General features: G+C 47.5%; 1 protein-coding gene across 3 annotated transcripts in view; it reads left to right on the top strand.

Annotated features, from left to right (window-relative positions):
• dhx16 (DEAH (Asp-Glu-Ala-His) box polypeptide 16) overlaps positions 1 to 13,837 on the top strand; it is a 35,175-nt gene that overhangs the window by 16,463 nt on the left and 4,875 nt on the right. For all 3 annotated transcript variants that reach the window (XM_059639412.1, XM_048520119.2, XM_048520118.2), the window contains 6 exons: positions 3,963 to 4,103; positions 6,317 to 6,479; positions 7,723 to 7,841; positions 8,455 to 8,522; positions 11,526 to 11,688; positions 11,883 to 12,044. In XM_059639412.1, coding sequence (XP_059495395.1) covers positions 3,963 to 4,103; positions 6,317 to 6,479; positions 7,723 to 7,841; positions 8,455 to 8,522; positions 11,526 to 11,688; positions 11,883 to 12,044 — 816 coding nt within the window. The remainder of the gene's footprint in view (positions 1 to 3,962; positions 4,104 to 6,316; positions 6,480 to 7,722; positions 7,842 to 8,454; positions 8,523 to 11,525; positions 11,689 to 11,882; positions 12,045 to 13,837) is intronic.

The following is a 13,837-nucleotide window of genomic DNA, read 5'->3' as shown; positions in this document are numbered from 1 at the left end:
CCAAGCAGAATATGCGTTGCTGTTCCTGCAACCTTTGGGTGGCATCGTCATGGCACTGTAGGAGACCCAGGATAGGACATGTCATCTGCAGAATGGGAGGGGGAGTTGAAACGGTTCACGACTGGGAGATGCAGTTATTGAGTGCAAACCAAGCGTAGGTGTTCTGCAAAGCGGCCCCCAAGCCTCCACTTGGTTTCCCCGATGTGGCCTCCTCTACAACGGGAACAGCGGATGCACTATGCCACATTTGCAGATGTGCAGGTGAGCATCTGCTTGATATGGAAAGTCTTCCTCTGGCCTGGGATGGTGGTGAGGAGGGAGGTGTAGGGGCAGCACTTCCTGCGGTTGCAGGGAAAAGTGCCGGATGTGCTTGGGCCAGAGGGGAGTGTGAAGCGTACAAGGGAGTCACGGAGAGAGTGATCCCTCCTGAAAGCGATAAGGGTGGGGAGGGAAATACGTCTTTGGTAGTGGGGTTAGATTGCAGATGGCGGAAGTGTCGGAAGATGATGCATTAGATCCAGAGGGTGGTGGGATGGTATGTGCGGACAGGTGGGATTCTGTTTTGGTTGTTATTGCAGGAAGAGGGTGTGAGTGATGAGTTGTGGGAAATGAGGGAGACATGGTCGAGGGCGTTCTCGACCACTGAGGTGGGGGGAAATTGCGATTGTTGAAAAACGAGGACATCTGTGATATACGGGAGTGGAATTTCTCATCCTGGGAGCAGATGCGGTGGAGGTGAAGAAATTGGGAACAGGAGATGGCATTTTTGCAGGAAGGTGGGTGGGAGGAGGTGTATTCTAGGTAGCTGTGGGAGTCGGTGGGCTTGAAATGGATATCGCTTTCAAGGTGGCCGCCAGAGATGGTGACAGAGGTGTCCAGGAAGGAGAGAGAAGTATTAGAGATGGTCAGACTGAACTTAAGGTTGGGTTGGAAGGTGTTGGTGAAGTGGATGAACTGTTCAAGCTCCTCGTGGGAGCACGAGGCGACGCTGATACAGTCATCAATGTAACAGAGGAAGAGGTGGGGTTTGGGGCCTGTGTAGGTGCGGAAGAGGGACTGTTCCACGTAACCTACAAAGAGGCAGGCATAGCTTGGGCCCATGCGGGTACTCATGGCCACCCCCTTTGTCTGTAGGAAGTGGGAGGAATTGAAAGAGAAGTTGTTGGGGTGAGGATGAGTTCGGCTAAGTGGATGATGGTGTCAGTGGAGGGGAACCTAATAACCTCATCCCATCCCCTTGACCTATCCATCCTCCCTGAACTGACCTACCTGCTCCCTACCTCCCCACCTACACTCACCTTTACTGGCTCCATCCCCACCTCTTTGACCTGTGTGTCTCCTCTCCACCTATATTCTCCTCTATCAATCTTCTATCCGCTCCCCCCCCGCTATTTATTTCAGAACGCCCTTCCCCTTCCCCATATCTGAAGAAGGGTCTAGGTCTTTTGTGCTCCCCTCTTGCTGCTTGGCCTGCTGTGTTCATCCAGCTCTACACCTTGTTATAGCAAAAATTATGAGCGGTGTTTGCATAGGATTTAATAGATATTCAAAGATGCATATGGCAAACTGGGCCCCAGCAATGATAAAATCCCTGCAGTGTGGAAGCGGGCCATTTGGCCCATGGAATCCACACTGACCCTTCCAAGAGCACACCACCCAGGGCCTGCTCCCTCCCCCACCTTATTACCGCATTTCCCACGGGTAGCAACCTAGCCTGCCTGCACATCTTTGGGCGCACGCGCGCGCACACACACGCACACACACACACACACACACACACACACACACACACACACACACACACACACACACACACACACACACACACACACCTCTCTATCCTTACATGAACTATGATCATGATCCCTTGCACCCTACGCCTTTGCCACGCCGTTTTAATTCCCTTTTCCTTCAACCACTTAGGAGCCATGGTCTCATGCGGTGATGCATTCTCACGGTCTCACTTGCCGTCGATGTTCCTTTTCCTCGTTTCCGGAATCACATGGAAGGAGACCATTCAGCCCCATCATGTCTCCACAGCCTATCAGAATGAGCTTTGTCGCACTGTGTCTATCTCCGTTTTCCGCTGTACCCTTGCTCTGTTTGAATAATCATTCCCTTCCATTCTACAATTGAACCTGCATCCACCAGATACCCAGGCAGTGAAATCCAGACCCAAACCACTTGTGTGGAACAGGTTTGTCCTCTCATCACGTTTGTTTTTGTCGATCAGTTTAAATTTGTGCCTTCCGTTTCTTGATCCTGTTATGAGCCGGTTTTTCTACCTACTGTATCCAGCCCCGTCATGATTTAGAAGATTTCTATCAAACCTCCCCTTAGCTGCCTGCTCTCCAAAGAGAACAGCTGTAACCTCTACAATCTATCCTCTTAAATTTTGTAACCCCTGAAAGGAACTCCTTCCCTCGATGTGCAACTCCCTCACCGCCCTAAATCTTCCACAGAAAGTCATTGGGCTCAAAGCGTTAACTCTGTTTTTCACTTGCCACAGTTACTGCCGGACCTGCTCAGTTCCTCCAGCGTTTTCAGAGTTTGTTTCAGATCTCCAGCACCCACGCTTTATTTTTATCCATTTAGGTAGCACCCATTTGCAGCCAGTTAAGTACTTCACTGCAGCGCAATTATCGTAGCAAAGTTGGGAAGTGCTGCAGCTAACTAATGCACAGTGGGCTCCCATAAGCAGCAACGTAATGACAATCAGATAACCTGCAGTAGTGACATAGATTGAAGGGGAAATATGGGGTGGGGTATCACCTTGCTGTCCTTCAAAAGAATGGAAAGATGGACCTTGGGTTTTAAAGTCTGGTCGTCAGCCTCAATCATCTGCTCAAGCCTGTGTTGTGTGGGACATGAATCTACAACCTATTGACTGGGGTGTGAGTGCACTGACTGAGTTATCAGCAATGAGGAAGGGTGTGCTGAAACTGATGGACGAAAAGCGCGTGTGGCCAGGAGTCGCAAATCATTTGACCTAAAGTGATTTCAGAGAATGTTTGCTTTGCTGGCTGAGCCTTTATTGCCTGCCCCTCGTTGCTCAGGAGATGGTGCAGATGAGCTGCCTCCTTGAACCAATGCAGTCCATGTGGTGTAGGTTCACCTACACAGATGTGAGAGGGGGCAGTTCTAGGTTTCAATCCTGTGGCAGTGAAAGAATGATAATATATTTCCATCTCAGGATGGTGAGTGGCTTGCAGATGGTGACGTTCCCACGCATCTGCTCCCCTTGTCCTACTGAATTTGCAGGTTGGGAAGGTGTTTTCAGAGGAGACTCTGTTAGCTACTGCTATACGTCTTACTGCTGCCACTGCATGTGGTGGAGAGATTGAATCTTAGATGGCTTGCTAAGAAAAGGTCTTGAACTTCACGACTGTTGTTGGAGCTGCACTCATCCAAGCAAAGTGATGAGTATTCCTTCACACTTCCTGGATTGTGTTTTATGGCTGGGCTTTGTAAGTCTATTTTTTGGGGTTGTTTGCTGCTTTTTCGGTAAAATTTGATAGTAACAGATCAGCTTGTAAATGAAGAACTACTTGATATGGAGCAGGATATTCAGCCTAGGGCCCTTGCTAAGCAAGCTAACACTCCAGCCCTTGAAGCCCAGATAGTTTTATCCTTTAAGCAGCCTTAGGTAATCAGGGTACAAGTGCAGGAGAGCTGAGACTTTGGGATTGGCTACTCCTATCAATCTGCAAAGATTTCCCTTGTTAATTGATAGCAAACGTGCAAAAACCTGAGAACGAGGAAGAGCAAGTTTAGCAGCAAGCCCAGGGTGCCTGCAACTCCCAGGATTTGGCGAGGCTGCCCCTGAGGACATTTGCCCTCTGAACCCTCGCTCCCTAATCTCTCCCCCCCCCCCCACCCCCGAATGTGCAACCACTTTGCAAGTCACAGCATTGCCCTGTTAATTCAGTCTCTCTCCTCCTCTTCCCCATTCCACACCGAAGGTCGTTGTCGCCACCAACATCGCGGAGACCTCCCTGACGATCGACGGGATCATCTACGTGATCGATCCCGGTTTCTGCAAGCAGAAGAGTTACAATGCACGCACAGGCATGGAGTCTCTCATCGTCACGCCCTGCTCCAAGGTGGGTGCCTTCACCCGGTGTGTGAGGTTGAGGGGACGTGGTGGGGTGCGGCTCCTGGGTTAGAAGCCTGCGGTGGTGGCGGGGAAGATGCAGATCTGAAAACAGGGGTGATTTAAGATACTTGTATTCATGTAGCACCTTGAAAATGTTACAAATCTAGCTTCACCTCCAATGCTGCCTTTTTTTTTAAAGTTTTAGGTTTACATCCAAATCAAGAAGAGGAGGCCACTCACCCTCTCGAGCCTGCCCCACAGGTTCGACGAGATCATGGCTTGGTCCGATTGTAACCTCAAATCCGCACTCTCCCCCACCCCCGCATAAATTTTCACTCCTTGCTTGAGAAAAATCGATCTGATCCTGCTCTCAAAATCTTCCAAGGCTCTGCTTCTTTTGAGGAAGAGAGTTCCGAGTACTCACCACCCTCTGAGAGATAGTGTGCCTCCTTGTCACGGTCCTGAATGGGTGACCCCTTATTTTTAAATTGTTCCCTAGTTCTATAATCGCCCACAAGACAAAACATCTTGTCCGCGTGCCCCTTATATAAGACCCTGAGAAGCCTTGACATTTTAATCAAGTTGCCTCTTACTCTTCCTAAACTCCAGCAGATACAAATCTAGCCTGTCCAACCTTCCTTCTCAAGACAGCCTGCCCTTTCGTAAAATCTCATAAAGATTTGAACTGCTTCCAACACCACTTTAAATAAGAAGACCAATACTATGCAAAGTCTGGAGTCATGCAGTTGTACAGCACGGAACAGACACTTCAGTCCAACTCTGGTCCATGCTGACCAGCTGTCCTAAATTAATTTAGTCCCATTTGCCAGCATTTGGCCCTTATCCCTTGAAAACCTTCTGTTCGTGTACCCATCCAGATGCCTTTTAAATGTTGTAATTGTATCACCACTTCCTCTGGAAGCTCGTTCAATACATGTATCACCCTCTGCGTGAAAATGTCGCCCCTTAGGTCCCTTTTAAATCTTTCCCCTCTCACCTTAAACCTGTGCCCTCTGGTTTTGGACTCCCCTACCCTGGGGGAAAGACCTTGACACTTCACCCTATCCATGCCCCTCATGATTTTATAAACCTTGAGAAGGTCACCCCTCACTTGCAACACTGCAGGGAAAATAAGCCCAGCCTATTCAGCCTCTCCCAGTAGCTCAAACCTGGAAACATGCTTGTAAGTGTTTTCTGCACCCTTTCAAATTTAAGACCATCTTTCCTAATGTGGGGAAATCAGAATTGAGCACAGTATTCCAAAAGTGGCCTAACCACCGCCCTTACAGCTGCACATGACCTCCCGACTCCTGTACTCACTACACTGACCAATAAAGGCAAGCGTACCAAATATCTTTTTCACTACCCTGTCTACCTGTGGCTCCACCTTCAAGGAACTATGAACCTGCACCCCAAGGTCTCTTTGTTCAGCAACTCTCCCCAGGGCCGGTCAGTCTAATCTGGACACAGCATGCTTCCGCCAACTGCATTGTGACTGTCACTAGGTAACTGGTTTTATGACATCGGTGAGGAGTAAGCATTGGCCCAAGACACTAGACACTTTCCCCAGTTTGTCTTCAAACAAAAAAAATCACTGTGATAGTTTACATCCACCGAGAACATAGATGACGGCTTCCGTTAACCACTGATCTGCAGAACAACACCTCTGGTGCTGCATGAAACAATCAGCCAAGGTCATCTTTCTGCCCTATTGTCCTGGACAATATTTACCCCTTAGTCGAGATTTTTAGTGCTGTTTGCATGGGTTTTCTGTACACAAATTGCTTGCTGTTTTGTCTGACACCACCACAATGACGACACAGCAAAGGAAAAGATGCTTTGACGATAAAGATGTCATTCCCCTGGTGTGGTTAAGGATGGAACACAAGCTTCTCAATCAGGGGGAAGGTAGGGAGGTATTAGAAGGGGAGCTCACACTGAGCCGAGAGCTAGCATCAACAGACATTATGCCAGTCAGAGGGAAGGCAAGTTGATGTTCACAGAGTGGAATAAAGTGATATGTGAGGTGTAGAGAGAACAACCGCTGTGCAGCAGTTATCTTTAACGCTCCTTAGCTCTGTCCCTGATGTTCCTGGTAATGGAACTAAGTTGTGGAGGAATCGTGAGTGGTGGCCTGAAGCAGTAATGCCCATTCACCAGCTGGTCACGAAAATCCTTGTTGCGCTAACACTTTCGGCCCCTGCCTCTTTGTGACTGCAGGCTTCAGCTAACCAACGAGCCGGCAGGGCTGGCCGCGTGGCAGCAGGGAAATGCTTCCGTCTCTACACCGCCTGGGCCTTCAAGCACGAAATGGAGGAAACGTCGGTCCCAGAAATACAGCGAACAAACCTGGGCAATGTGGTGCTGCTGCTGAAGAGCTTGGGTAAGGAAATAGGCTTATTTTTCTGCACGATCTTTGAGAACCTCAAGATGCGTCCAGGCGCTTTACAACTGACTGGAGTGGTCTTGAACTGCTGCAGTCACTGTTCTAACTCTGATGGTTTAATTTGTACACTGTAAGATCTAATGTTCAGTGGGGTGAATTCTAGTTTTAGTATCGTTGGTTGATGAGTAAATACTGACGAGGGCAGTAGCGAGTACATGTCCTTCAATAGTGTCATGAACATTGAGAGGGCAAATATTGTGAAGGTCTGGCCAATTACTGTTAAGGTTTATCAATGTCTTTACTGAAGACTGAGATAAAGAAATGGTAGATTTTAATTGGCTAAGCACACATAACTGGAGAGTTCATTGTGGACTGAAGGGTAAGACTGAGCACGGCAATAAATTCGCGATGCAAAGATATGATGTATGTTTTGGTTTCTACTTCATCAATTGGCCTGGAATCTATTGTGACGATGCTGTGGCTTTAAAGATTATTTTGCCCCATTTGTTTTTGAAGAGAGTTTGTAAAGCAGAGGTGCCAAGCAGTCTGGGGTAATGTGAAGAGCTTGGGTTTACCAGCCTGAATGGGTGTGGCCAGCTGTCAGAGATCCAGATTGCTGGGTTTTCGTTTCTTCAATACTATCAGAAGTTGTTGGGGCTCAACAGAGTTGGAAGCTTCAGTGAATGTCTCCTGGCTGCTACTCTCTCTGAATTTTGTCTTGATGTTTTTCCGTCATCAATTCCTTCAGGATTGGAGAACTTCAAATGAGAATCTGTGTCTGGACTTTCCCTTTTTGCCAAGAGGTGTGTTTATGGGATGTTACGAAAGTGGAACAGTTAATTAGTAATAGTTACCGTATCTAATATTCAGTTAAGTTTTCCAATAGAGTTAAGTTATTCTAAATTCCTCTCTCTTTGGTTGTATTTAAACACTATGGTGTTTCAATAAATTGTGTTTTGCTTAATGTGGAGTAGTTTGACCAGCTGCATTGCATCTGGAACAGGCACTCTACGTTTGCCTTTGAATTAAGAGAAAGTTAAGATCTAGGCCATCACCTTAAAATATTTTTAGGGGGTCTGATCTAGAACCTATTCCCAGCATGACCTTAATTTAGTGTCTCCTCTGGAAACACTGCAGCACTCCAGCATGGTTGTCCTTTGGGTACTGTTTGTTTCTTTGCCTGTGATAGGACGCCAGCGACAGGGACCCTCCATTTAATGTCACACTCTGCTCCTTACAGGAATCAACGATTTGATCCACTTTGATTTCATGGACCCCCCTCCTCATGAGACCCTAGTACTGGCCTTGGAGCAGCTGTATGCCCTGGGGGCTCTCAACCATCTTGGAGAGCTCACCAAGGTAAGCCAGGGTGCTGGGGCTGGGGTGGGTGGGGGGAGGGGGTCTGCGGTGCAATGGCTTGGATTAATGGGATCTCTTCCTCCTGATGCTGCAGTTCTGAACCTCCCCTACTTCCCCTTCCTCTGCATCCTTCAGCAAGTCGCGACTTAATTGCACCATTTCCTTCCCCTGACTGGCTGTTCTGAAGAACATCTCATTTCCTTCAGCTGTGCCCTCTCCTTGCATCTTAAAAGGAAGGCAGGAGGTGATTGGGGCAGAGGGTCGAGGAAAGGGCCACATAGCAACACCTCTTGAGAGCGCAGCGATGGAAATTGTTACTTGTATATATCGGAAAGGTTATCTTTTTGTTCAAAATCCCAAGCTTGGTGTCGGCTTACTGCAGCTTCCAGATTTGTGTCAGCTCCTGGTGCTGTCCTAAGAGTTCAGTGGATCTGACAGGTTGCATCACTTCATACAAGTCCCCAGGTCGCCTCAGCTCGCCCACCTCCCAGATCCTCAATGCAGCATGCCCTGCTCTGAATGTGGTCCTCTCCTGTCCTCTTGATTCCAACCCTGGCAGTGTTTCAGTGCGTCGTGCTTCCCTGACATCCTTTATCTCTTGTGTTTATTTTAGCTCGGTCGCAGGATGGCTGAGCTCCCTGTTGATCCCATGCTGTCCAAAATGATCCTAGCCTCCGAGAGGTGAGTGATAGCCAGAACAGGTAATGTCACTTCCATGTTTGGTCTGACTGGTGCGTTGCTGAAGTTCTGACTTTAAACGTGCTGAACTTCTGTTGATTCAAAAACTTAGTTCTAGAGATTCATTCTTCCCATAAAATTTATTTCACTGTGGAAAGGGATGTGTTTACCATCACTCCTGGTCCCCTTTTGAGTTCTCCCTGTCCTCTTTCACCCCCACCCCACTGGGGCAATCTCCAGCTTTTCAAGCTGGTTCACTAAATTTCCCATCCTTTAACCCTTTAGTTACTTGACCAACTGCCTTTTGTGTTCATTTGGTCTGTTTATCCATCATTCCTTACTGTCTCTTCCCCCCCCCCCCCCCCCCCCCACACACACACACACACACACACACACACACACACACACACACACACACACACACACACACACACACACACACACACAAGCAGGCCATGTAAAAGACCAGAAAGCCCAAGTCTAAGGGGAGAGGTAAATGGTTCGGCAGAGATCTTTTTCATCAAGGGGGTGGTAAATTTGTAGGATGTGCACTGGGATTAGTGCAGTTTGGTATTTGTTGGTCAGTATAGACATGGTGGGCTGAAAGGCCTGCATCTGTCTGGAACTCTATTTTGAGGACTGCTTGTATGCTGATTTTCTTAATAGACACATGTAAGGAGCTATTACTCTCAGTTTTGAGAAGGTAAAGAATTTACAGCACAGAAACAAGCCATTTGGGCCAACTGCTGTGTGTTATTTGTGCCCCTTTCAATTTTTATGTTTCCTTTTATTTCCTAATTGGGATTGTTCCGGTCAGCTTATCTTAATTCCTCCCTCGTTCTATTGAAATTTGCAGTTTTTACAATCCTGTTTTTATGCTGGTCCTAACTGGTGCTGACTATCTCAAATTTAGCTCAATGACGGTCGCTCACTACCCGCCAATCCTGTTTCGACCCCTCCCCACTTCCCCACCAGAGAACCCATTACTTCTGTATTGTAGATGATTTTCTGATTGTCCATGGGGTGTGGATGTTGCTGGCAAATCTAGTATTTATAGATTATCTAGACTCTCCGTTTCAACAGAACGGGTTACCTAGCTTCTTGAACCACTGTGATGTAGGTACACCCACTGTGCTTTTAGGAAGGGAGTGCTGAGGTTTCAATCCGGCAGCAATGAGGGAATGGCAGATATGGTCCCAAGGCACGAAGGTGTATCTCTTGGAGGCAGCAGTACTGTAATATGCCCCGTAGTAGGGGTCAGGGATTTTGGAGGCGCTGCCAAAAAACCCTTGACAGGCCTCCTGCAGCGTGACTTTTCTTATTGGTACGCGTTGCACACACCAGTGATGGACGCACTAGTTAGTTTTGTGTGTTCTCATGTATTATTCTACCTTCATTCACCAGCTGTTCTCACAGTGTGTGCAGTGAGATTGTAGGCTTCACTCCAGTCGTAAGACCCGAGTCAGTTACAGTTATAAATTAAGTTGAGTGGACCAGTCTTACTAGTCCTGATTATTTACGGGGCTCAATTTGGATATGGATGTGTTATGAGGTTTCTCAAAGTGAATGATACTGAATAAAATCGGTGGTTATCAACCGGGCACAGGTTGCTTTACTCTGTTGATTGACCTTCTCCTCCTGTCTCTGGCCGTCTTTGCTGTGCTCCAAACCATCAAAAGTTACTAAGGATATTAACCCTTGCTAGCCTTCCCATGATCAGAGATATCCTGAACTCTACTTGCTTTGCCAAGGCATTGACACCATGTCAGTCTCAGGTTGGTTGGTAGAGTGTAGCCAATTTCTGATTGTTTCTTTAAAAGTGATAGACATTTTACTGAAGGACTGTCATTTCAAGGAACAAATTAGGAAACAGCCACGTCCTCCCCACATAGTCTTTTCTAAGGATGTCCATCGTGATGAAAATCCCCCCCCCACCTCCAAAAACAGTTCAGCGAGTCTCTGTCACTGCAAGCCCCCCCCACCCAGCCAACGTACTCCCTCTGCCCTGAAGCCTTTCAACCACATCTTGAAGCAATCCCACGACTCGCCTATCTGCTCTATCCCTCCCACCAACAACTGCAATAAACCCCTACCTTCATCCACCTCACTCCATCCCACCAACCTCCCCCCTCCCCCCTCCAAAATTTATTCTGGGCTCCCCGTCCCAGTTCTGTCAAAGGGTTTTGGCCTGAACCATTGACTTTCCTGCTCCTCAGATGCTGTCTGACTGGATGTACTTTTCCAGCTCCACATTTATTGACATCTGCAGTCCTTACTGTCTCCAGGTCCCCGCGATGATAGCTTGATTCTCTTAGTTTACTTGACCTCTACCAAGATAATGTGACACTCGCAGAAGAACTTGTTTGTCTGCTTGAGAGAATGTCGGGCCATCCCTGAGAGACTACATCTCATTCCAAACACCCCAACAGAGACATTTAACTATTCTGGAAAATTCAAACTCATCAGTGTCTTTGAACTAAAAGAACCATGTATGACTCCACAATAGCTATTTAGGTCTGACACAAATTCACTGAAGTTCTTTTCAGAAGACGACGCTGGTACTTTTGTTCTTTAACAGACCTGTTGGTTTTTTTAAAGGCGGATAAACCATTTTAAAACATAGCTGCATCTTTATGTGAAAGCTTTTTACCCTGAACATTTTGACATCTGTTATTCTGAATTTACACTTGCTTTGTCCATTAAAAATAGCCATAAAATCTTAAACCTGTTCTGAACTTCTCAAAGAAAGTGTTTTACAACTCACCACTGTTAAACAGAGTATAATTTTATTCCTGGCTTGTTTAACCAAGTCATAACGATTCAAAATAACTCATGCCCCACAGTTTCGGCTCGTCTTCCATACAGAATTGTTGGAGGAAGACAGGGCTCTCGGGAGCATCAAACAAAAACGAACAGCTCAAGCTTCCCACTTAGCTTATGGTTTGAATGTGCGGTTATGGGGTTTGGAGGAGACCCCATGTACTAATCACCACTCTGCCTCCACAGGTATCAATGCTCAGAGGAAATCCTAACCATCGCAGCCATGCTGTCAGTCAACAACGCTATTTTCTATCGGCCCAAAGACAAGGTAGTGCATGCGGACAATGCTCGCATGAACTTCTTCCTACCCGGAGGGGATCATTTGGTTCTGCTCAATGTCTACACACAGGTGAGAAGGAACACCGGGTACTAAATCTGCGCACCAAAGTGTAGCGCAGTCGTGTAAAACCCCCTGCATTCAGGGGTTGTGCAGACCTCCCCGTGTTGAGGGGCCGTGTGTGCATCTCCCCACATGGAGGGCCATATAAACCTGACCCTAACCCTTTCTCATCATGCCCCCCCCCACCCCCCAACTCCCGGCAGTGGGTTGAAAGCGGCTATTCCACGCAGTGGTGTTACGAGAATTTCATTCAGTTCCGGTCGATGAGGAGAGCCAGGGATGTGCGGGACCAGTTGGAGGGTCTGATGGAGAGAATTGAAGTCGAGATGAAATCATCCGCGGGCGATAACGTCCTCATCCGCAAGGTGAGAGTGGGGGTCACGATGAGGGTCGCACTAAGGACGCACGGGGCGGGTGGCAGCTTCATAGTATTTTTGTGAGATTATTAATCCAGAAATTCAGCTGCTGTTCTACAGACCTGGTACTAAATCTCGCTGGGCAGCTCAGTGGTTAGCACTGCAGCCTCACAGCACCAGGGACTGGGTTCGATTCCGAGCCTTGGGTGACTGTCTGTGTGGAATGTGCACGCTCTCCCTGTGTCTGCGTGGATTTACTTCAGGTGCTCTGGTTTCATCCTACAGTCCAAAGATGTGCAGGCTAGGGTGGATTAGCCACGTGAAATTCAGGATTCCATAGATAGTGTTGGGGGCTGGGGTGTGGATGGATCTGGGTGGGATGCTGTTTGGCAGGGCGGTGTTAACTCGATGGCCAATGCGTCCACACCGTAGGGATTTTATGAATCTCAGCACCTCATGAGGCTGAGAGCAAGAGCTGTTCATGTGATCTGAGTGGGGGCGAGAGTCAAGAACTTCAAAATGGGAGAGGGTGACCCATCCTTGCAGCTGATCAGGTTGGTCTCTCAGTCATAGTATATATAGAAAGACCACATACACGGTCCAGATACTCGATTACACTAGCATCCATCCCACAAACAGAGCTGCATCAGGACACTATTTAAACGAGCCACACCATATTGGAACAATCTGGAACTATGCAAAGCAGAACAGGAATCTCCAAAGGAAATATATACTCTAAAACCACAATCTACCATTACCTCTGAGACAGACCACAACAGGAAGACACAACATGACCAGACTCACTGATCAAGGACAATTCAGAGATGACCACAAGACTACTCAGACCCCGAGGTATCAGAGTAGCCCACAAACCGACAACCACAGTTACTGATGAGGGTAAAGGATCCCATACCCAAAACCAGCAAAACTGGGGTAATATACAAAATACCATGCATTGACTGTGAGAAATGCTACATAGGCCAAACTGGAAGGAAATTGACAATACGGATACATGGACAGCAACTAGGCCCCCAGAGACACGACTAATTCTCACTTGTCTCACTACACATGGACAACAAGGGACACGAATCGAACTGATACAACACATCCGTAATAGCTGGAAAAGCTCAGCGGGTCTTCCAGCATCTGTGAAGGAGAAAACAGAGTTAACGTTTCGGGTCTGGTGACCCTCCCTCAGAACTGACCCGAAACGTTAACTCTGTTTGTTCTGTCACAGATGCTGCCAGACCAGCTGAGCTTTTCCAGCAACTTTGTTTTTGTTCCCAATTTACAGCATCCGCAGTTCTCTTGATTTTTACCTCCATAATATCTCCAGCCAAACCGACATGTACCAAGGAATTCCTAGAGGCCTGGTATTCCGACCAGAACTCCATCAATAAATATATTGAATTAGATCTGTGTACAAACCACTGAGAGACAGACTGGAAGTGGTACCAAATACCCCAACAAACCAAAGCATGTAAATAAAAAGCGGGACAAAATTCCGATGCTTCGCTGGAGGTGCACTGACGATGTTACCCAGCAGGGTGACAAAACATTTGCAGCCAAGCCGGCTTGGCGAGCATGTCCACAACCTCATCCACAACCCAAGCTGCTACAAATCTTCTCTCAAATTTTGGAGCCAGTCAGTTAAGCCACAACTGAACTGACTCGCTGTACTTGCCTCCGGTCCTTAATATTTAATACCCTCGCCCAATAAAAATCATTCGACCCTTTTCCTCCACTGAGTCTCAGGCTCCACGTATCCTGAGGGCATTCGCAGAGACTCCACCCTGTCTTTA

The sequence above is a fragment of the Stegostoma tigrinum genome, chromosome 34 (genome assembly GCF_030684315.1).
Source record: "Stegostoma tigrinum isolate sSteTig4 chromosome 34, sSteTig4.hap1, whole genome shotgun sequence".
NCBI lineage: Eukaryota > Metazoa > Chordata > Chondrichthyes > Orectolobiformes > Stegostomatidae > Stegostoma > Stegostoma tigrinum.
This window is presented reverse-complemented; position numbering and strand designations above follow the sequence as displayed.